The following is a 24567-nucleotide window of genomic DNA, read 5'->3' as shown; positions in this document are numbered from 1 at the left end:
ATTAACTTTCTGACACAAACCACGTTGCAAGGTGGCAGCTACTAAAATAGATTCTTCACAGAAGAATATTCGTTATTATTACTCCGATCGATTCATTTCTGCAGGGCAGCTCTGTTCAGTCAATAACCAGGAGCCTCAGACAGCTCGTGTGAGGACGTCGTCGCATGAGGCGACGTTGCCGTGGAAGCCGCAGACGCCAGTCGACGACGAGCAACCTAACTTTTTTTTAAAACCCCGCTTTGACGGAAAAGAGCCTCAGCCAATGAGAGCGGGGCGTGCTTACACAGGAGGCGAATCAGATTGAGCGGAGGCGGGGCTAACCCGGCCCCTCGGGACGGGAGTAGGTAAGCGTTCCCGAAAGAGAGTGAGATGAAAAAGCGGCCAGCAGCTGCTGCTCGGCGCGACTGCTTCAGATAACAGCTCCAGATGAAAGCTAGCGACGAAAGCCTCGCACGGCGTTTTGTGTGAACCGAGGAGCTTTTCCCCGTAAACCAGACAAAGGAATTAACAGAGTTGGAGCTCCCTTTTTTTTTTTTTTTTTTGTTGGTTGGTAAGTCTCTTGCGCAGCTGCGAGGTGGCTGACAGGGAAGGGGAAAGGAGGACAAACATCGTGTTGCCTGTGCACTTAGAGCTAGCTTTGGGACGTTTCTAACTGGCTTTAGCTGCCCTGCTTTTAGCATTTCACCTCGTCAGTCCAAGGAGGGATGTGAGCTAATGTGTCTGGCCCTGGCAGAGCCACATGACGGTTAAAATAACGGGGCAGCATGTAGCGTTAGCTAGGACAGGGGGGCTGTAATGGACCACGATGACACCAGCTACATGAAAGAAGTGTGTGGTGGCTCTATGTGCCGTCCTCGATTGCCTTATTCACCACGTTACACGTTCATCTGCCATAGTGGAGTTAGTTAGGTTGCTTATTTTCTGTGATGGGATAATAACGCCTCATTTCTATTGATCTGACTGCTTTATTATAGCCCGGCTGGCCATGTGCATGAAAAGTGTCTTTCACTGTGCTTTTAACATGGGACACACCTGCGTGCACCCCCCCAGATTTTATTATCCAATCCAAAAAGGTGTTTTAAAATTGTGATTGTACTTCTTTTTGGAGATATGCATCTTTTCTACATGTAACCCTTGATCCAATGAGCCTTTCTGTCATCACAGTTATTAGTCATTACCATTATTGTGTGCTTTTTAAATAATGTATATAGAATCTGTGCATATGTGTGCATCACATGTCAGAGGTTGTTTTCTGTTTAATGGCTCTTTACGGGAGTGATGCTGAGGTAAGCAGCAATGGTTAATGTGGTTGCTTTGTTTTGACTGTTGCTCTTTTGTTTTCAGCAGACCTTCTTCTCTTTGAGCACATGTTATGGAAGGAGGAGCCTTAAACTAAAGGAGACCAAACCGGACAACGCACAATAACCCAAACCTCGAGTGTCTTCTTCTTCAGCATGAATTTTCTCTTCTCAGCCGGATGAAATGCCTTGACCTTGCCTACATCGTATTATGGCAGGTTTAGTCTCCGCTGTGGGTTTGGTGGTGATGCTCAAGGCTCTTATGCACGGCCAGGGTGCTTTGTTTCTTGGGATGACAATACTGGTGACAGTGATCGTGGCTGACTCACCTGTTACAGGTAAGGGAACATAAGGGAACACCTTTTGCTGACTCACACAACATGATCCACTAATTTAAACCTTGTGTTACGTAAACAACACACATTAGTATCTTGTACGACATTCAGTTAGCTATGAATGAAAACTGGCAAGCAATAGAAATCAAGTTTCAAGTGCGCTTGAAAATGCAACCTCTCATTTACATGAAGATCATTTACACCTTAGTAATACTAAAAAATCATACTCTTTAATGTGATATTTGTATAACAGCAAGGTTCACATACTGTAATACAGCTCAGCATTTTCAATGTCCACTCAGACATGGCGCTTAATTTAACAGAACTGCTGCATTAAATGTAGTGAGTTTAGAGTAAATGTGAATGTCTAAACCTATTGAGTGTGTCTGTGCAGTTGAATGTGGCATCCAAGATTCAGCGTTGATATAATCAAGATCTTTGTCTTCGTGGATTAGTTTCTGATCACGGTTGTCTTCTCTTGTCCTGAGGATTATTTTAGAGAGAAATCAGAAGCCTGCATCTGTTAATTTGATATAGAGCTAGTCTGGTGTAAGATTGCAGGGAAAATACTTGTCCCACATCTAGGATAAAACTGCCATTTTGTTTGTGGGCCTCAGAGCAGGTTGGGATTATTGTAGTTGGGGTTCGCAATCAGCAACCTTTCAGCAACTCTTCAACTTAAAATGTGTCATTCCCTTATTAAAAAGAAATTGCACGATAGATGCCAATATAGTGCACCTCTGTTTGTTTTGCCTTTATTTTAGTGGTGTGTTTGGTTTAATACAGAAAGTCTGAACTGATATGACTTAATTCATGTGGACAGAGTGAGGGTAGCTGCATGACCTTGTAGCTATGATATTCATTCAGTGAGGACACATATGTTGGATTTGGGATTTTCACAAGAGGTGAAGTGGCTCACAGGCCGTGGAGTTAAACCAATTTTCTGTAATTAGAGAAAGAGAAAGGACCTAAATCCACCCACTTGATGTTTTCCCCAGGCTTACATTTATAAAGAGTGACATGATCCCACCAGCACCCCTCCCCCTACACATTGCCCAGTGGAAAGAAAACCGCTCTAAGAGCGTCCGAAAACTCATGATATTACGTGGTAATAAGATTATGTCGTAAATGCTAGGGTGAAAGGCTTGTGCCGGAAATCAGGAAGGAGTAAATCTTAAGCTCATATGATAACACCTCTATTCACACTTTTATACTATTGAGCCATACTGTAAACAGTTGCATAAGTTTGGATTTTTTTTTCTCCTTTAGTCCTAATGCTAAGATGGTTTTCCTAAATGCAGAACACCCTGGGCAGGCTATACTGGGTGATAACATGCTGATTGCTCAGACAGTAGTGGCATGATGACCACACTAAGCTCAATGCAGCAGTTTTAGGAGCGTCCCATACACAGTTCTTCTGTGGAAGAATTTAAATTAAATGCATCATTCAAAGTTTGGACAGACTTTATACAGTAGCATGCCGTTCAGTTTTATTCCCTAAAGCGTGAACATTAATACTGCGTAACGAGAAGATCGGGGAATATCAAGTACTTGTTTATATATTTAGTATGATAATTACAACACTGTACGATAAGAGTCTGTTGTTTGTAAAGTCTTACATATGTCAGTTGTGTAAATTTGGTAAAGTGCAGATCATAGACCTCAACGTACCTGAAGACTACACTACACTGTTGTTGGACTAGCTAAAAAGGCAAAAATAAATGCTCTTTTAATTGTGCCTAAAAACTTTTAATAACTTCTCAGAAAAACTATGTAACAGTCTTTGTCACTAATGGATACTAAATGTTTCACTAGTGTAAAAAAACAGTAGAAAACAAGTAGTTAAGTGTTGTCACTGATTGTGACAACAACGTCAGTGTCAGATTCACTCCATCATTGATGTTGTACCTTCAGATATGCTCTTGTTTTTTTTTTTTTTTTAACTTCGCCTGTGATTCTGCCTGTGTCCACACAGAACTGTGCTATCTCTCAGTCTGGTCTAACAAGTAGCACTTTCCTTGAAAAATGTTAATGGTACAGTCTGTCAAGTGTTGGAGCAAAGTGCAGTCCTTTAATGAACTTATAAAGTGTCCTGTTGCATCACCCAACTTCTAAAGATTTCCAGCTTACGTACAGACATTCTCACATTATCCTGAATATTTTTTTCATACAGTTAGGAATTCATCTTACCCTGATACAGCAAAGCAGGCCCAAATCATGATGTTTCCGCCACAGACCACAGATGTTAGCTCCAGTGAAGCCTTTAAAACTTTATCTGTCTCTTTGGGTTGTTTCTTTACTTCATTGATGAGTGTTTGTTGTGCTCTTGGGGTCATTTTACTGGCCACCCACTTCTTGGTAGAGTAGCCACAGTTCCAAAGTGTAGACTGGTGAACCTTTTCCAGCTTTATGTAAATCAACTATTATTGATCGTAGAATTTTCGTCTTCGGAAAGTTCCTTTTGGCGAGGCGTGACTCACACAAGCACATTCTTCTTGTACAGAGCAAATTCAAAAAGTTTTAGTTTTTGTTTGTTGTCAGTCAAAGTATCTCTAGTCCACCCCCCCAAACAAATTTTCTTAACAAGACTCCAGGTATGCTAGCAACTGTCTCCTCTTAGCTTTTTTTGAGGTCATTATTCTAAAGGTTAACATAGTTTTTCCACTTGCACTATGAGGTTTTTATGGCTGTTCTCAATACAGACATGAAAGGTCTGAATTCTTTTAATACTCTTGACTTAGATGAAGATCAGATCAGATTTTATGATAAATTAATGCAGAAAACCATGAAATTCCAGGTTCACATACTTTTTCTTGCTACCGTATTATATTTTAGGTGTTTTCTGTCAATAAATCACGTTCTAATATGGCCTTACATAGCTGTAAACATGTAGCCCACACTTTCAAGGTAAGCATTGACAAGAAGTGGGACATTATCCTTAGACTAACTCAAAAGTTAGTTAAGCTAGTAACAAACATTGTTGCTTATTAGACGTAACTCCCCCTGCCTGTTGCAAAAGACTGTAATACTCTGATTAGTCAGTGAAGCAAAACAAACTGTACACACATTACACTTCAGCAGTGAAATTTCCAGTCACACAGCTCTGCTTTTCCACACTCAAAAAAGTACACATTATAGTTTCTAGGTAAAATAGAGCATAGAGTCTAACATATAATTTTTCCTCCTCCGCATACTGTAATAATCCTACTTCACTGCTTCTCTTGGTCTTCCATAACTCTACATCTATACATCAGATCTAGAATAAAAAAGCTATACAAATAAGCAGGACATAATTATAAACTGTATGTATCTAAAAGTGCCCTTTGTAATTTTTCCTGAACAGCCTCTCTTTCTGCACCATGGTGACTGGCAAGTTCAACAGCGAGCTGCGGGCCAGCAAAGTCCTGGCTGATTACCAGTGCTGCCCATTGCCATGTGAAATCTGATCTGTGTGGGATGACAATATGGCCATTCATTATTCATTAGAGCTGGAAGCCAATTGCAGATCAATGGGTAGAACCTATCAAAAGCCAAACACCGGGTACTTTTGCACTCACCAGGTCTGCAGCATATCTAGAAACGTCTATTGGAAAGCAGGCAGTGTCTGTCTACTGACTGGCCTGTCCCAGCATTATTTGGCTCAGTGGAGAGCAGTGGAGGCTAGTCTGCTCTTCAAGGGCGGATCAATGACAGCAAACTGACACATTTTTATTATTATTCTTCCACTTCCACTTAACAATCACTGTCTGCTATAATCTTTTTTTTTAATATTACATACACATATCAAAGTTACTACAAAGTTTGCCATTCTCATAATGACTCAAGTGTCATTTTCATAATTTGTTCCACTTGTCTGCAATTACCTGGATCAAACTATTAGGTTGCTACATAGTGGGAGCCTATGAATGTACATCTGTTAGTGATTTTGTGTGCCCTTTTTTCACCAAGGTAATTTTTCCACTACAGTTTCAGCATCCTATAAGTGGCCAAACATAACATTAGGGTTCTTTAGAACAACAGTGTTATTGAAGAAAAAGTAGTGTTAAAAGTAATGAGTTTTTCAGTTCTTCTGGTTGTTTTCTTTTTTTATCCAGGCATAGATAGATCGCTTCTGAGATCAAATGTAATACCTGTTCTTATCAGTTTAATATCTGATATGTCTTGACAGGGGGACAACATTCAGTGGCAAAAAATAATAATTTTTTTGGAATTTTCTGTCATAAAATGTGGTCTGATCTTTATCTCATTTGAGAGTATTAAGAAATATAATTGTTCTAAAACAATAACACAAAATTCTGAGCAAACAAAAAAAACCTCACAGTGCTGGAGTCCTATTAAATTAGTTTGGAGGTGTGGATTAGAGCTACTGTGACAAAAAACACTCAAGAATTGTTGATTTGCATAAAGTTGAAAAGGGTAACAAAGTGATTTCAAAGACTTTAGAAATTCTTCAGCCTACTGTGGGGCAACTGTGGCTCAGTTGGTACGGCAGTCTGCAATTGTCTACAAACCTCAGTGGTGGTGGCTCGCTTCCCAAAGCATCTAAATTTGTCAGAAAAGTTCATGTCATTCTTGTTGAAATGATTGCACTTGTGTCTATAATCACTACTGTAAAATGAGAAGTCTGCTGTTTCTCAGACTGTGATCTGACTAGTAACAGTTCCTTGGCAGAAGTTGCTGGTACACAAGCCTATTACAAATAGAGTTCCCCCACTGTGCTTACAGTTTTTTGTGCAGCCTGACAGCCTGTCAGTGTTTGGAGCTTGAAATGTGCAATGCAAAGTTCATGATTTGACAGAAGGCAACATTGAGGCCATATTGTGCTGAGCCCAAATCACTATGTGCTCTGATGAACTGCAGCTGATTATTTATATATTTATCAGAGCAGATGGTGCAGTTCAGCCCAGCCTGTTTTCAGTCACTCTAGTCAAAATCATTTTGTTTTGGACCTCTCAACATCCCCACAACTACACTACAAAAGTATTTACCCTGACAGACAGACATTTCTCTTTTCTGCTCAAATACTGACTTTTACACTGATTAGAAAACAGCTTCCTTCCAGCAGCCTGACTTAACCGAGTAGACGGTGTTTGTTCTTCCTGGACTTAGAGCCCGAGGAGAGTGTGTTGGGAGGATTGGACAGAGTAGAGGAGGGTGCTGAGTGACACAATCCTCTGGGCCTCTCCGGTTACAAGTCTTTGCTTTCCTGTCTTTCAGAGAAAGTCATGACTGTCTTTAGTGATGGAGTGTTCCCTCATTTTGTGTGTGTGTGTTTGTGTATGTACATATATATATGAATGTATGGTTGTCTCTGTGTACATTGTAGTTTTGGTGCAAAGGCTTTTCTGTAAGAACGGCCTAGTGGATTTGCACCATTGTAATCTGCTCTTTGAAATCGATCACACTATCATAGCCATGAATCATGGACCATAGTGACTTTATGTGTTTGTTTTACAGTAGCCTGACATGCTACATATTCCTTATGAGTCACTAAAAATGTTTAAGAAAGTCAGTTTTCCTTGTAGCTACTTTTAACTCTAATTGCTTTTCTTACCTCTTTCTTGCAGCCCCTTTTCTCTTATCTGAAAAAAGTACTCCCTCAGGAAATCAAAACACTGGTCACATGAATATTTGATGAAGTGCAGGCATGACCTCAACCAACTATAAAACTTTTTGTTGTCATTTTCCATTATTGACCTGTTAGATCATGAGCAATATTTGGGTCCAAATCAACATTATTTATGGCTTTGTTCCTTACTCCTGTTTTTTCATCTTTAACAGTTTGGTGTAGACTAAATACAACAAGTACATGCAACTGGTGTAGGTTTATAATAAACATACCCCTAATGATGTTTTTTCTGTGGGGGGGGGCAGCTTGAGCTTTGCAACAGAGCTTGATTTAATTTTACTCTACTGATAAAAACAATGGAATCTTTCCCATCTTAAAAGCCTCCCAATAAACCAAATGTCAGCACAGCCATATCTTGATTGTTTGACTGCATTGAGCATACGCTACTCCTGCCAACTGAAAAGAGCCAGTCACGCAAGGGGCTCAGCTAAAAACAGAACCATGTGTGGGGTTGTAGTTAGCTAGCATTAATACCAAAAGACTCTTTCTTCTCTCTGTTCTGTTTTCAAGTTACACAACCATTAAATTACTTTTTTTTTCCCTGAGTCTGGCAAACATAGGAAATGATATCATTAGAGAGCTCAGTAATTGGTATCTCAGGTTTCATGACACACTTATGAATATACAGTATGTGTGCTTGTGTGAAATATTCTGTTTGATACAAGGACACAGTTGTGTTGTGTCACAGTTGCTTGGCTAATACCTAACATTTGCCTGCTATAGTAACCTTATCCTGATAATTGAAAGTAAGATGGTTCTTATAAAGTGGCCCAAAAATGTTACTGCATCAATTTAGGTGGACCTCATCATTGTGGGATCTTCCTCTGTTTATGTGTAATTTGTTTGCACGGAGACCATTTGCCTTTAGCTTTTTCTTTTCCAATAAAAAATGAACATACTCGTTCTTTAACCAAACCAATCATATTAGGATTTCACTCAGCCACAGAAACACATTTGTTGTTGTTTTCATCATGTGCAAATGCTGCAAGCACTGCCAACACAATTGTTTTGTCTGTCAACTCCCACATGCCCAAATATTCACTGTGTTAAGGATACCAGTTCAGTTTAGACTGTTGCATTGTTCCCTTGTCTGGCTGAATAAAGGAGGTCAAGAGATAGTATTTTCTAATATTCAATTCCAGACATCAGCAAAGTGCTGTCTGCAGTGAGCCATTATCAGGCTAACTCTATTTCAGCCTTGGATCAGTAGTCATACGAGTACAGTAAAGCCAAAATCACATTTCATCTCACTTACTTACTTACTTACTGTAGGATTTTAATCTGTTTGCATTCATTGTTGAAGGCTTTATTTATGCCACCATTATAGGCACAAAAGAGAAGTTTCGTTGCTTATTCTCATTTGTTTTATATTAGATCTTCTCACTCAAAACACCAAAATTATACTGTACAAAAATATATTAGAAATTGGGTCCTTCTGGGAACAAGGAGTAGGTCAAATCAAGTCATCAGAACCTCATCAAAAAAGCAATTGATCAGCCTTTTAAAATTATTCCAAAATAGGAAACAACACATTTTATCATCTACAAACACTAAAAATTAAGTAAGAAAAATGTAATAAAATATTTTTAACAATCAATAATAGTAATAGTAATTGTAAAATCATACATAGTGTGTACATAAACATGCACTTCAGTTGATACTGTCTTGTGCCATGTTCATGTAAATCCTTTACATACTATGTACCTTTACAAGTAATGTGATTTGGCTGATTTAATAAACATAGAAATAAAGACGTTTGTGGAGTTTTATATAAAGGGATAGGAGGCTGCACAATACATTTTTCCTACTTTCAAGGTAAAAGCTATTAGCATTTTGCAAATTTAAGTATAAACAAAATTAAGCAAAACAAAAATGTGCTTCTGATAGGAACACCAGACTCAAATAAAAAAGGTTCTTCTATGGTCTCAATTTCATGTGTAATAGATAATTTATTCACAAAAGAGGAACTGCTGAGCCTCTGTAGAGATATTCAAAACATGTTTAAGTAAGTGGACATCTGAAATGATTTTATAAGATTTGCCCATATCCATCCAGGCTAAATGGGTTAGTGTTATTTCAGATGCCTGAAGTTGTGTCTGCCAGCAGCACTGTCTGTCTACGCTGTTCCATCTCTTTTTATTCCATAGTCGGGGTTTTATAAAAGAACATCAGATCAACCGCCAGGAGTAATAATCTCTCTTTTCGGAATCCTTTTTAACTAATAGCTGGCCGTGATCCAAGAGTGCAGCCATAGAAATGGAAACAACACACAAAACACGCCACAGGATGGGAACTGTAAATGTTAGAAGCAGGAATTTATTACATTTACAACAGAAAGGCAAAGGTATTTTACCTAATACCTCCACTTATCTGAGTGACTAATTTGTGGAATGCAATAACTAGCTGTTTTAAAGTCATATATAGTTCAAGGACCATAATAAATTATTTGCAGGACTCGCTAACTTGTGAAAAATGTAGTTCTGTGCATGTACAAGGCAGCTATTCATTAGATACATCAGTGACTGATGAACACAAATGGAATCTCATTAGCCTGGAATTTTTTATGTGATGAATAAATTAAGATCCTGCAACATTAATTCTTCAGCATTGTCAGAGAAATTAGACTGTGCCATATATTATCAATCAGACAACAGAATCTATATATAAAAAATACACACACGGTCAAAAGTTTGCAGTCAGAAAGAAAAGCTATAACCGCTGATTGATCTGAAATACGGTATAGATATTGTTAATATTTTAAACGACTATTGTAGTGGTTTGTAGTTTTTATTGCCAGTGAAATGAGGGTTAGTTGTGAAAATGACTGACTGGAAGAGTAGGTGTCTTGATATTTGAAAGTGTCTCTCCGCATGGGTCTCACTGCTTAGTTGCTTAATCTCATGAACAGGCGCAACAATGACTGAGCAGCCGAGCATGACACACTCATGTTTCAAGGGACAGGTGGCAGTGCTGCTTAGCCTTCATAGTCTTTGTCTTTTTTTGCCTCCTGTAATGTCAGCCCCAATTCATACGGGCCTCACTTGCTCTGTGCCTGGCCGCTGTCTGTTGCAATGAGCCCTGACTGCCATTACCTTAGATTAGTCTTCAAGTGTAAAGACCATGCTCACTTAATTATTAAGAATAACCCACCAGATCTTTGACTAAGCACAATCATTTACTTTTGTTTCCGTTTTTTCTGATACCATTATTGTGACCTCACAAAAATAAGTACAACAAAGATTCTGTATCATCTGTATCAGTACAGTCATCAGTCACCTGTCAATAACAGCATTAGTATTAATCAGCTGGATGTTTTGTCATCCATTCATGCGTGTTTATTTGTCCTAAATATGACTATAAATGAATTAGTTTGTCACTAGCAGGGTATTCTGAGATGAGGTGAAGTTTTGGGGTCATGTACAGCAGTGTGACCTCTACATCAGCCTTTTTTTTTTTTTTTTTTGACGAGCCTGGTCTTCTACACAGCCTGTGTTGTGTTCATCTTTTATATGTCTGCAGATAAAATATAGATTGACAGAGCATAGCACTCCAGATGCTGTGGCATCTCCCATCCATGCACTGTTGTTGTGGTTATTTATAACTGCCTTGCGAAACTGAGAAATAAGGGCATAAATACACTGCCTTTATATAACAGGAAACGACATGATGCTAGTCCTTTCATTTCAATCTTCCTTCTGGTAATTGGTCAAGCAAATTATTTTGTGTGTGTAGAGCATGCATGTGCATCTGCCCAGCTGTGTGGCACTTCTCTCGGGGTTCAAACATTTGGCACAACACACAAGGTGTTGTGTGGCAGTTTGGAGAACGTGCAGAACAGACTAGCCACTGTTAAGAGCTTTTACTGTTCAGGTCCTTTTTTAAGAACTGTGGATGTTATGATATAGCATGTTGACTCAATTAAGGTACCAGTGTAGGTTATAATTAAGTTGGGAGTTTTCTCCTAGGCCAAACCATAAGCAGTCTGCATGAGTGAAGCAATGCTCTAAATTGAAGATGATGCTTCAGTAGTTTATTCTCTTTTTTGATGTTTTTTATTAGTGATCTGTTGTGTGCTGTGTTAAAAATAGTCTTCTCCCTCAGCTGATTCTGCTGCTGTTTTCAAGTGTGTATGATTCTGCAGAGGTTCTGTAAACTACAAAGAGCCATAACATCTGCAGCTGCTGCTGAGTCACTATGTAGAGACCGTTGGTGCCCTGCTTCTGGCAATGGAAACATTTGGTGCCTTTAGACTCTTGCTCTCTTCAGATCCCACTTTCAAGGGCAAATTCAAGACATAGTGTCTGCATTCACCTTATTTAAAGGAACTACTGTTGTTTATTCTTGTAGACCCTATGCATTATTTATAGTTTTAACCTTTTAATGTGAGTAGGAAGCTTAACCCATCTCCCTTAACCATGGAAGATCTGTTTTGGCTTTCAATATTATTCCTATGTAAAATTAGTGAAATACAAATAAATATATAAAGATGCAAAATTACAGAAAGGCATAAGTAACTGGAACCAGTAAGGTATATTATCATGTGTTATGTAAGAATTTTCCTGTGCCTTTCCCTTTAGCTCCTCCACCAGTCTTAAACTGTAGGGAAGTTTACGATCAGGCGATTCCAAAATGAAATTGTGTGTGGTACACTACAGTATACTTTGCAATATTAAGAGACAGACCTGTGACACTCAAATTAAGTTGAAAATGTATTATGCATTTGCCATTGCAATATTGTTGACTGGTCTAATGTCACCCTTAAGGGTTTTGATGTTGTGTGTAAAGTCACATCTTTCTTCGGAATAAACTAAAGCTCAGGTATTCAAAACACACTTTAGCTAATAATGGAGCTGTGGTCCTTACATTGATAAGTGAAAAAATACAGATTAGGTATTAATAGATGTTTCAATAGAAGTAGCCTATTTTTTAGAACAGTTCTAATTACTGCTGTTTAGTTTGGTTTATTCAAAATATTAGTCATGAAATCTTTGTTTATTTAGGACTAAACTGAAGCATTTTTTTTTTTTTTTATTCTAATGCAGATGACCCTCTGTTGGACTCCACCCACCACCCTGTGGGATTTCCTGGAGGTGTTCCAAGTTCAACAGGGTCATCACCATCTGCCTTACCTGCCTCACATTACACTGCCTTTCCTGAACCAAATCATGAAGTTAGGACTGATGACGTCATGCTTTTTCATCATGCTGCGCCGTCCATATTACCCTCTGAGCCTGCATCGGGGTCTAGTTCAAAACTTGAGGAATCGGCTAAACTTTCCTTAGACTGGATGGTGACCCAGACAAATTCTGCCATCCAGCTTCCCGCTTTCGCTCCAGCTCCTACAAAATCGCAGCTGCAGTCTCAGTCAAATATATCCATAGTATCATCAAGCCTCTCTGAGTCTGTGAGGTCAACAACACCTCAGCTCGGTCTTAGTTCTCAGCTGGATGGTGCATCAGAGCAAATAGTGACAATCACAACTTCACAGCCTGCTCAGCCTCTTGAGCCCCCTAAAGTGGCTGTCACTGACCCTCTGGCAGATGAACCCTATAGTAAAATCCTGGATGTGAACCAGCTGAGCCCCGGCAGCTCCCCATTTCAGGAGAACAAACCAGCACACGACATAAGCATTTTACCCAACTCAAATGAGATTTTGGCCCCTGACTATAATGTGCCTTTTATAGCTCCCCACCCTACTTCACATTCATCTGAACCGACTAACGTCTCTCCAGAAGACTTCTACCCCACTAACACCATGGAACTGGACTGGGGATCTGGGGACTACTTGGAAACAATGTCATTTTTAAATGCAGATGGAGACGACTACTCTTTGGTCAGCAAGGTGCTCTCTGACTCGTATGATCTGGAGGACTATACAGAAAGCTATGACACATCCTTCCCTTCCCGAGTGGGCATATCCCCTACGTCCTTACATCCTGGTTATTTTTCAGCTTCCTCCACCCTCATGACAACATACATCACCGCTGTTCCACATATGTCCATCCATCCTTCCTCTTTTTCCTCTACGATTCACTATACACTGGAGCCTACACCCACAGTTAGCAGTGAAACAGTTGAAGCCTCAGACATAGATTGGTCTGATACATTCACTATACAACCAACAGATGTTCTCTTACCTGACATGAACAGCTTGGAGTATTACACCATTCAGTTGAACAAAGAGAACAACAGTTCAGAGAGTGGAGCTGAACACAGGGCGAACGTTACACTGGTGTCCATTGATACTACAGACATCACACCCACTAGCAGCTTCACCAATGATACTAAAATGATTGAGGAAGAGTTCTCTAGTGATCTTTCAGGATCTGAGCCTGGTGATGAATCAACCACAGTAGCAACCACAAAGGAGAGTCCTCAGTTAGTTAATGCCTCTGATCCTTTTTTGGATCCTTCAATTATCCCAAGCATCCTATTTGATCCTTCTTCTTCCATGTGGGGTGGTCAGGTTTCTACCATAGATTGGTCTGGACCTAGTGTAACTGCTGGTCTGGACAGTACTGTATTAACAGAGGCCATGCTACCCCATGCCACACCTTTGCTGCCAGATGATATAATGTCTTCCTCCTCTCTGACAGATGTTCATTGGTTTGTTACGGAGTCATTTCTACACACCACTCCTGTCTTTACTGAAACCATAACCTTCTCCCCTTTTCCCACTGACCCTTCTTCAAATACAGTTGCTGGTACGACAGAATCAACTCCCCAAGACTCTACTTTTATAACTGAACTATCACTGAATATCACTTTAGTTTCTACTGAAGCCACAGCTAATGTCACTTTGGGCCCCCCAGTTGTTTTGGGTGATCAGGGGGTGACTCATGATGAAACTGACAACCCAGCCACAATGACCTTGATCCCAAAGAACAGTGAAGCTAATACAGTCCCCGCTGTACCCACTACTACAACTGCCATCACTACTTCTCATCAAGCAACAATTAGAGTCACTGCCACCACTGAAGCCTCAACTAGTGTCAACATCATTTCTACCATGAGTGCAATGACCACAGCTACACCAAGACAATACCTCTGCAGCCTTGACAGTCCTGCCTATTTAATAAAAATTGGTAATTTTGACATCCTTTTTTGCAGTATATTTTATAAAATTGCTCATGATGTACAGAAATTGTGATGTAAACTGTAATTGTTTTTATTATGGAGTCAGACTATAACCACAATCTTTTGCTTTCTTCTGAAGACTTTCCTTCTGGGGCCACTGTTGGATATGCCAAATCGCAAATCAGAGACATACTGAAAGCGGAATTCAACAAGTCAGTGGAGCTACAGGTACATTTATTTGTGTGTTGCAGTAAAGATATCGTATTACTTGCCAGATTATAGTGTGCAAGATTACCTTGAATATCTTAATAGCCTTTATGGCAATAGTTTACAGTGTAAAAGACATTCTGTAAAAAAACACCTAGTGATTCTAGAGTGAATATATATGATATGTTAATATGACATATATATGATATTTTTTATTAATTTCTGAGGAATCATCACTGTGCCTTCACTTTATGCTAAGAAAGTAACATTATGTCCAGCTTACGTCTATCAGCTGCCGTTTCAATGTGTAAATCAAGTCATGGATTTGGAGAATCATCACACCCCTAGTATTCACTATATGTGAGAGTGTGTATATATTACAGTGTTGCACATCAACCATGAAGGCCAGACCACTTCCAGAGTATTTTTCCTTTGTTTGTGATTGTACACAAACCACAGGAAACGCACAGTTTCAAAAACTGCTTAAAAGCTGCTTAATTAACACCCTTCACTGCACAACTGTAATGTGTGATTTGTTTTGTAATTTTCATTTTATTTTATTTTATCTTTGTCTGGATAGGTTGTAGAGCCTCCACCAAAGTTTGTCTTCCGGGCAGTGTCTGGTCCAATTGTATACACAGCCATATCTGTAATCAACGCTCTCCAAAGGTCTCGGCGGCGCTTCATGTCTGTGTCACCAAATTGGACATTGCCAGATAGCAAATATCAAGTCCACACAGGTAAATTACCTTCCATTGAGTTGGCTTTTTAACATTTCAGTTGTTTTTAATTGACTTAAGTTTTTTGTTTTTAATCTTTTTGTCTTCACTTTGTGTAGTCCTACAGTTTGTTCCCAGTAACATAGATATCCGGTTCTGCAACTTCAGTGAGAGCATTGAGAAAGGTTTGACTATGGCCTTTGCGGAAGTCTGCCGGCGTTCACAGGAGTCAACTAACTTCACAGTGCAAGTGAGTGGGATCAGGAAGGCCTGTTTGCATTTCAGTTGTAATGTTGACCTTACAGCACATTCCAGTGTAGCTCTGAATAATACCATGCATCAAAGCTTGTCAATGTACATTCAGCAGAAGCTAAAGCTTTATCTAAACATACTGAATTAGCTTTTTTTTTCAGAAATGGTAAGAGTTGTTTTTTTCCAGCTAAGCTATTTATATTACCAGCAAGCAGAAGACCAATTTCTGACTGAGCTGACCCCAGACCGCCTCCAGGCATTTCACTAATGGATATCTGTTATTGCTGCAGTGTAGCAGTGACTTTGATTGGGATATTGCTTTGCAAACAGGAGCTGCTATGTTTAATCACTATTTTTTAGAGTTTGAGATTTCAGCAAATGAATGGTTGCAAGGGAGTAAAAGAAAGCTAGTTTAATAAAATCACCATCACTAAAAGATCAAAATTACTAGTTTGGTTTGACAGAATCAGAGTCATGCTCACTCTATGCATCCATCTATTTTCTATAATTTATTATGTCTGAGTAGAGATATCATCATGGTAAGCTTAATAACCCAGAAAACAATTTCCCCATCCATTTTCTCTAGCTCATACTGTAAGATCCCATCCCGATAAGACGCCCAGAGCACCTCAGCTGTCTCTACACAAAAGAAACGTATTCTTCTGCAACTTTCTATTAAAAATACGAGGACCCTGTTAGCCATCTGGTGCCACAGTCTCAGTTAGTCACTATGCAGAGGTGATGACCATATGCAGTGGTTCAGGCAATATCAAGTAACCTCGGGATGCTTGGATACGTGTACTTGAAGGAGTTCATGCTCTAGTTGTTGAGTATTAAAGAAGCTTACTGTTTGTTAATAAAGAGCTTATTAGGCTATGTGGTTATTTGGCTTCAGTAGAGCTTTGTGTAATCCTATTACACTGATGCGTGTATTATAGTATTTTAGCTGGAATAAATGTAGAATTATATGCTGCAAATGGAAATGTTTTTTGGACAACTTGCAAACTGTGCCCTGGGACAGACTGCCCAATTTTGTGTTCCACTTTCCAATCACTGAAGCCAATGATTTACAGACTTGGAACTTTACTCTTTAATACACAAACACGGTTTCATGGAAGCTACATCAACAGCAGAATGGAAAATGTTTTGTACATTTTGTATATTGTGTAATCATCTATCCACTGAATGACAAAATTTTCTTTCAGATTGTGAACATCACAATGGCTGCTCCAAAGTATGAGGCGCAACGACTAGTCAGGCAGCCAGTTGACATCACCTTCACTGTGAATGGCTCTGCTGGTTATCTGATGGGGTCAGAGGTCAGCAATGCTCTGATGAAGCTCACCATGGTGGAATTTAGTTATTACATGGGCTTTCCTGTACTGCAGATTGCCGAGCGTGAGTCCCATAGGGTTGTTTCTCTATACAGTAGTTTAGAAAATGGATTCATGCGTCATCTACATGTTAAACACAACTCTAGTTAAACTACATCCTCTTTTTATAACAGCTTTCCATTATCCAGAGTTGAACACCAGCCAGTTGCTTCGCTCCTCATGGGTTAGGACAGGTATGGTGGTTTTTTTATTTTTTAGTTTCTACTTCTACAGTCTAAGTGTGCTTGTTTTTGCACCACATCTTATTTCTATTTCATTCTGTAGTGCTCCTGGGGGTGTTTGACCAGAAGGTGGGTGAAAGGACCTTCCAAGCCAACATGGAGCGCCGGGTGGCCATGTTGCTCGGGGAGGCTATGGGATTAGCCAGACGTGTTAAGAGAGCCACCACCATAGGCAACAGCAGTGTTCAGGTACTGTCTCCTTAATTAGGATTTTAAGACTTAGTACTTAGTATAAGTGTTTTTGTTGTTTTACTGTCTCTTAAATGTTTCTCTGAGAATATTTTACAGGATACAATACACTTATTTGTTCAGTTTCTTGTTCATTTTATACCAAAACCTCTACAACTGGAAGTTTGTTAAAGGATTACTCACTAAATCTTGAAAAATCTTCCTTCCTTGTACCATTTAAATCATTATTCCCTAATGCAAGCTCTCTCTAACCACCTTGTCTGAGTACTGAGGGCTCATTATTTGAGTGTTGCAGTGTTTGTAGCCACTGAAAGCCTTACTGCTTTACTAATCAGGCTCTAGCTTTTGTGGGTTTGCTCCGCACCTGCTCAACTCATCTCTAAGGGGAAAGGATAAGGCTCTGTCTCCATGGCAACAGCATCCCATTCAGCCCAGGGGCAAGCCACTCAAACACCAGAACCTCATGAGTCCTTGTACTTTCTCCTCTTCCTCATTTCTCCAATCCTGTTGCTTGATGGTTTCTGTGAGTCAAAGAACTGCTAAGAGCAGATAAATTATTAATAGTTCCTCAGATTCTGTCTGCATCCTGCAGTTGGGATGATTAAGAGTGTGTGTCTGTTGTTGAGAGGGTAGGCCTTATGGAGAGCGAGAGAGATACAGACAGGGCTATGTCAAAGTTTCCGAAATCAGATGAACAGAAAGAACAGAACACTTGGATAAAAGGGACGAGAGATGCATATTTGATCCAGCCACACGAAGTCTGAGTGCATATGGTGGTATTTAAACAAGGAGGCTGTCAGTGCGATAAATATCATCTTTGGCTGAGTAGCAGCCTCACTGTTTCTGACCTTTCTGCCTCCCACATCGTTGTCTCGGTAAAACCCATTTAGGAAAGCAGAGGACTAAAGCTGTGGTGAACCTTTGCTGTTTGTTTCTGTGCTAAGATTGGAGCTCTAATCTTAGGCTTAATCCTCTCCACATTACAAAATTATATTTTCACAGACACTGTGTTATAGATAGAAGCCTCATTATGTGTGTGTGTTCCTTCCTACTTTGATAGGATCCTGTCACTTAAGACGCCTAGTGTGGATTCTTTTATGTCCCTCATTTTTGAGGGTCTGTTGGATGTAATAAGAGCTCAGTGACTCAGACTGAACTTTAGAAGAATCCTTTGTGCTGCTCTCTTGAACACACACACACACACACACACACACACACACACACACATATACACACTGTAAACACAAACAGATGCTCTAATCTGTCACCTATGAGAATACCTTATGAGTCTGCCTAGATAGATAAAAGAGGAGGTTGGATCGTGGTTGTGCTCTTACACGCGCATTCAATCGGCCGTCTTTCCACTCTAATAACCATGCATGAACTAGATTAGACCCTGGATGAGGGAGCCTGCCCAGCCGTTTTTCTGTGTCAGGCCAAGCATAACCCGCACTTTACTCTTTCCAGTAATGCAGACAGCAGACTGTGCAGTGCCTTAGGGCATCCAGAGGGAGACTGCACACACACAGACACATGCAGTATTAGACAATGCAAAGAAATACATAAGCAATGAATAACATAATTGCAATATATAAGTTTATATGTGCTATAAGTAATGTGCTATTATGGAAGCAGGTGTTTTTTTTTTCTACAAAAAATAAAAGACAAAAAAACTAGCATAAATAAAAGTACTGTACAGCTTACACATGAACTGAATATGTGCTCAGCTATTTAAAGAAATGGGACATATCAGAGTGAGAATCGAGGAATTCTGTGTGTAGATTTTATAATAGCGTTAAAATAGCATATAGCAACTAAGGACAGCAGAAAGCTACCTGTAGTGCCTTAACCTTAGTTTCTGTGATAACAAAAAAGACGATATTAATGCTACAGGATTCCATAGAAAATTAGGTACCACACTGTCCATTAAGAAGTAAAATGTATTATTGAAACTGTGACATTCATTAGGTCCTTCAACAGATATTACATTTTTAATGTTGGGAGTGTAGTACTTTATCTTCCATGGAGCCCATGTTCATTTTTGGAAGCCTTTCTTTTCCAGTTGCCTGAGCATCATTTATTAAACACAAATGTTGCTTTAAGGAAACATTTGTGGATTGTGATAACCAATAGGAATGTCAAAATTAAAACATGTTGCCCAACTAATTTTCATTTTCAACTTAAATTGAGACTCGCATTAGTCTGCAGGTCACTCGAATAGAATGGAAACAAAAAGAATAGCGGTCAGATATTTCAAAACCTCTAATAATATATTTACTAAACTTTACAAAACAGTAACATTTGTAAACTAAGATTCCTGAGCAAAACATAAAAGGAAGGATGATAATACCGAATGTCCTTCAGCTTTTACAGCAGCTTTCTACACCTGCATGTTTTGTTTTCGAAAAAAATTATATACGACACAGTGATGTCTGCAAACAGTTTAAAAGAAGACATCTTGTAGTAGTCATCATGTTGTTGATTGTTCTGTGTAATTGAATAACAACCAATGATCAGGCCCTGGCATCTTTCCTATACACAAGGCAATGTGTTCTGTTTAACAAGAAACGTTTTCTTATTATTCCATCACACTAATGCCCCAAACCACATGGCTAAACAAGCTGGATTCAAACTGAAGAATCCTTGGATGCAGTCTAAATCTTTCATATCCTTACTGTTTGCCAGATTTGAACTTCCTAAATGGGAAACAGATTTCTTTCTCTTTTATAACTTAAAGCAATATGCACAGTTCAGTTGGAACAGTTCAGGATTTGGATAACTGAATTTATAGATAGATTTAGGTTTCTCCGATGACTGCCTGTAAAAACATTTTCATGTGTCTGTAGGCATTTGAACCGCTCTCTGTCACTTACTGACTCAAACCTTTTATAAACTCACTTACTCATATAACACATTATTTTACACAAATATTTGGTGTGTTAAAGGTAAGTGTTAAATCGAACTCTCCTTTTTTGTTTCGACTCCAAGGTTGTAAGTGCATCCCGGCTGCCTGGTGCGGACAACCCTTTGGAAGTTGTGTATTTTGTGGAGGGTCCTAGTGGTAAAAGGGTTCCCGCAGTCCAGACAGCCAACCTACTCAACAGCCTGGACGTTCAAAGAGCTGCCATTGTCTTGGGATATCGCATCCAGGGCATTTTAGCACAACGTGAGTACTCATGCATAGTAGATAACTGAAAAACAGCTAAATGATGTAGGACTGGTGGTGGTATGGAGTAGACATAATGCATTTATGTATTTATTTTTGTAATGTTGTTACAGGTGTCAATATTTTGTAGCTCTGCGACTATTGGATTTCTGTTATATGAGTTGCACAGTTTTAATTTTTTTAAGGTCTAGTCAGTTTTAACTGAGTAGAACCAAATTGTACCTTGGAGAACGACAAAGTAGGGTGGAAGCTATCTACTGAGCTAATTACTTCCTGTTGTACACATTGTACCGCACTACATTCTTCCTCATTAAGAACCTAAACATGGGATGAAGGCCTAATGAGAGTCCCTCAAGGGAGTTCTGGCTCTGCTGACAGTTTTCTGTCTTACGACGTACTTTCCCAGCGGATGCAATGAGCGTTAATTAGGACTAATGAAGGTCTGTGTTAAAGATTAGCAGTGAGATATGGGCCAACACTTGAACAATATGGCATGTTTACCATTTGTAAGGTGTTAACTGTCACTTTCATTCTCTCTGTTTAAAGCTGTAGAGAAGGTGACGTCCTCGCCCCCTGACACCCAGAATACCAACATGTGGATCATCATTGGGGTGGCAATTCCCCTCCTGGTGGTCATCGTCATCATCTCCATCCTTTACTGGAAACTGTGTCGGACAGACAAGCTGGAGTTCCAGCCAGACGCCATGACATCCATTCAGCAAAGGCAGAAGGTAGAGTCCAGTCAGAGCTGTAGTTTCCGAAAAAGACTCTTATATTATCATTTCATTATATTAAATGTCACCATGGTAACATCACAAAGTGTAAGGTATCTGGACAGCCATAATTAATTGCATCTGTCATTGCCATGAATCTTCTCTAGCACTGCACAGATGCTGGACTTTGATTAGATTAGTGAAAATTTAATGATTCTAGTAGAAATTTGGATTAGATCTGGATTAGTAGTCATGATGATGTCAGTAGACTGAAAAGGAACCAAAACTGCTTTGATTTTATGAAAACTTTTTTTGAATGCTTAAATATTATTTTTAATAATATTGCTGACAAAGACAGTTCTTTGTTTTGTTTTTGTTTTCAGTTTGTGACATTTGAAAAGCCTACCCATGATTTCTGCCTTAATGTGAAGTAGGAATAATGCTGTTTGGCTGTTTTCTGTCTTCTCTCTTACTTTAAAGCACATGCGCCTTTCTTCCATGTCAACTAACAGCTGTTCAATTAACAGCTTCACATTCAAGTGCCAGTTATCCTGTCATCATATACTAAACTTTCACTGACAAAGAAATACCAATCCAACCTTATAGTATAATTTTTAAATAGTGAATTACAAGCAGCCTACTTGAGCGTTACTGATTGATATTTTCAGCAGTGTCTGCCTTTCATTCTCCTCCATTTGTGTTTTTGGTGGAGCTGAGTGGTGAACTAATCCCTATATTTGGATAATGTAATAACTCTAATGTGCACAATCATGTAACACATCTTCATCTGTCACTTTACACCAATTCTCTTCTCTCAGTCTGCTACATCATTCAGAGAATCGAGAACATCATTTCATCAGACAGTCCCTCCAACTAAAAAAGATATTGAGTTTAGTGAGGAAGAGGAGGGGGAGTTTGATGATGAAGAGGAGGAGTATGAAGAAGAAGAAGAGGAGGAGGAGATTAAAAAGGGGAAGGTATAGAGCAGTGTATGTTGGCTGGTAGAAGATGTAGAGGAAACATAGATTTTAAATGTTATATAGGTCATGAATAAATATATAATAATAAACACTGTAATAAGTAGTTAATAGTCCAGCTTTTGAGTTTTGGGACGTGTCAGATACAGACAAAACCGCATCATATTTATTGTATGCTATCCACCATTGCTTCTGCTTAGAAACCAGTAGCTCTTTCAAAGAGCAAACATAATATGAGCAGTGAGGAGGAGGAGGAAGAAGAAGAAGAAGAGGAGGAGGAAGAAGACGAAGAGGAAGATGAAGAGGAGGAGGAGGAGGAAGAAGATGAGGACAGAGATAAAAAAAAGCAGAAAACCACAAAGGAAAGAATTACCACAGGAGAGCAAAAAAGACTGGAGAGCAAAGCACCGCTGAAGAAAACAGGGGGGTTGAAGAAAGAAGAGAAAATGAAAGTCTTAAGGACTACTAAAGGGAGAAGAGCCAAAGAGGAGGTATATTGTGCAGTAGCCATAGAGAATAGTGCTTGTTTGCAGTCGTGGACGTGCTGCTTACTCCAGTTATGATGACTAGACACTAAAAATCCATATTGTATGTATAGGAGACTGTATGTTAATTGTGGATGTGTATTGGTGTTGGTTTGTAGATGTATTACTTTATGTATCAACTGTTTGTTGTGAGTGAGTCCCCACTTTGCGATTAGACCAGGCTAAGTGGTAATTGTTAGGTATACTGTGTGGCCAATATCAGTATAATGTGTGTTTGCTTTCATTGAGTCTCAGTGTCCAGTATAATGAGACAGCTTCTGTATTTCAGCTGCAGCGTTTTGAATGCCCTCCCTTTCAGTGGCTGGCCTTGTTTATTAGCATGGAGAACCGTACTCACACACACACACACACACACACACATCTCTCTTTGGATTAGCAGTTTCATAGTGACAAGCATCACCCTGGATTAGCAGTTTTATACCAACAAACCTCTAAGGCACAGTTTGCTTGGAGAAACTGGGGAGAAAATGTGCATACAAGATAGAATCAGAGTATTAACTGGAACGTGTGGTGTCACTTTTTGTTTTGTGAGCGCACATACCACACTTGCAGGCGTTTACCCCATCACTGTTGCAAAGTCCCGAGGGCTTTACACTCAGTCTCAGTGCTTCCATCCCCCACCACCTCAATAGAGGTCAAGCAGCTCAGTGTTTCTGTGTGTGCTCAGTCTTTCTCTTTATTCATTAATGTCTGTCTCTGTCTCCCCCCTAGACATCTGATCATCAGTTATTCAGCCTAACTCAAAATTTGTCATTCTATCTACAGTACAGCCAGAAAGTCTTCTCAGCACTTAACTGTTTGCACATTTTATGTTACAGTCTTATTCCAAAATGGATTAAGTTGATTATTTTCCTCACAATTATACATCAAATACCCCATAATGTCAATGTGAAAGAAGTTTGTTTGGAATCTTTGCAAATTTATTAAAAATAAAAACCAAAATACTCACATCTACATAAGTATTCACAGCCTTTGCTCAGTACTTTGTTGAAGCACCTCTAGCACCAATTACAGTCTTTTTGAGTATGATGCTACAAGCTTGGCACATCTTTTTGCACTACCTGTAAAGCTCCATCAGACTGGACCTGGACGGTGAGCATCGGTGCACAGCCATTTTCAGATTTCACTAGAGATGTTTAATAGGGTTCAAGTCTGGACTCTGGCTGGGCCACTCAAGGACATTCACAGAGTTGTCCCGTAGCCACTTCTTTTTTATCTTGGCTGTGTTCTTAGGGTCTTTGTCCTGTTGAAAGATTGAAAGGACCTCAGACTGGGATGACAGTCTGAGGTCTAGAGTGCTCTGAAACAGGTTTCATCAAGAATGTCTCTGTACATTGCTGCATTCATCTTTCCCTCAATCCTGACTAGTCTCCCTGTTCCTGCTGCTGAAAAACATCCCCACAGCATAATGCTGCCATTACCATGCTTTACTGTAGGAATGTTATTTGCCAGGTGGTGAGCAGTGCCTGGTTTACTCCAGACATGATGCTTGGCATCCAGCCCAAAAAGATCAATCAGAACAGAGAATCTTGTTTCTCATGGTGTGAGAGTCCTTCAGGTACATTTTGGTAAACTCCTGGCAGGTGGTCATATGCATGCATGGTTTCCCTCTGGCCACTCTATCATACATACCTGATTGGTGCAATGCTGCAGAGATGGTTGTTCTTCTGAAAAGTTCTCTCTCTACAGAGAAACACTGGAGGTCTTTCAGAGTAACTGACTAAGGCCCTTCTCTCTCGATTGCTCAGTTTGACCAGGCAGCCCGGTCTAGGAAGAGTCCTGGTGGTTCTAAACTTCTTCCATTTACGGGTGATGGAAGCCACTGCTCATTGGGATCTTCAATGC

At 39.6% G+C, this 24567-nt stretch overlaps 1 protein-coding gene and 1 pseudogene across 6 annotated transcripts in view; both read left to right on the top strand.

The window, feature by feature from the left end:
• The first annotated feature begins 292 nt into the window (after window positions 1-292).
• si:ch211-1e14.1 (UPF0606 protein KIAA1549) overlaps window positions 293-24567 on the top strand; it is a 35445-nt gene continuing 11170 nt past the window's right edge. For 4 of the 6 annotated variants that reach the window (XM_026365928.2, XM_026365930.2, XM_026365927.2 and 1 more), the window contains exons 1-10: window positions 378-1636; window positions 12305-14347; window positions 14479-14567; window positions 15127-15286; window positions 15385-15515; window positions 16723-16915; window positions 17025-17084; window positions 17176-17321; window positions 20310-20487; window positions 21034-21218. In XM_026365928.2, the coding sequence (XP_026221713.1) occupies window positions 1510-1636; window positions 12305-14347; window positions 14479-14567; window positions 15127-15286; window positions 15385-15515; window positions 16723-16915; window positions 17025-17084; window positions 17176-17321; window positions 20310-20487; window positions 21034-21218 (3312 nt within the window). In that variant the 5' untranslated portion in view covers window positions 378-1509. Of the gene's footprint in view, window positions 345-377; window positions 1637-12304; window positions 14348-14478; window positions 14568-15126; window positions 15287-15384; window positions 15516-16722; window positions 16916-17024; window positions 17085-17175; window positions 17322-20309; window positions 20488-21033; window positions 21219-24567 lie in introns of those variants that run through there. The other 2 variants (XM_026365926.2, XM_026365925.2) reach the window with 2 other exon arrangements.
• On the top strand, window positions 5738-5848 carry LOC113166518 (annotated as a pseudogene).

Source organism: Anabas testudineus, chromosome 6 (genome assembly GCF_900324465.2).
Source record: "Anabas testudineus chromosome 6, fAnaTes1.2, whole genome shotgun sequence".
NCBI lineage: Eukaryota > Metazoa > Chordata > Actinopteri > Anabantiformes > Anabantidae > Anabas > Anabas testudineus.
The sequence above is the reverse complement of the archived record's forward strand: the minus strand, read 5'-3'. Positions and strand labels throughout refer to the sequence as shown.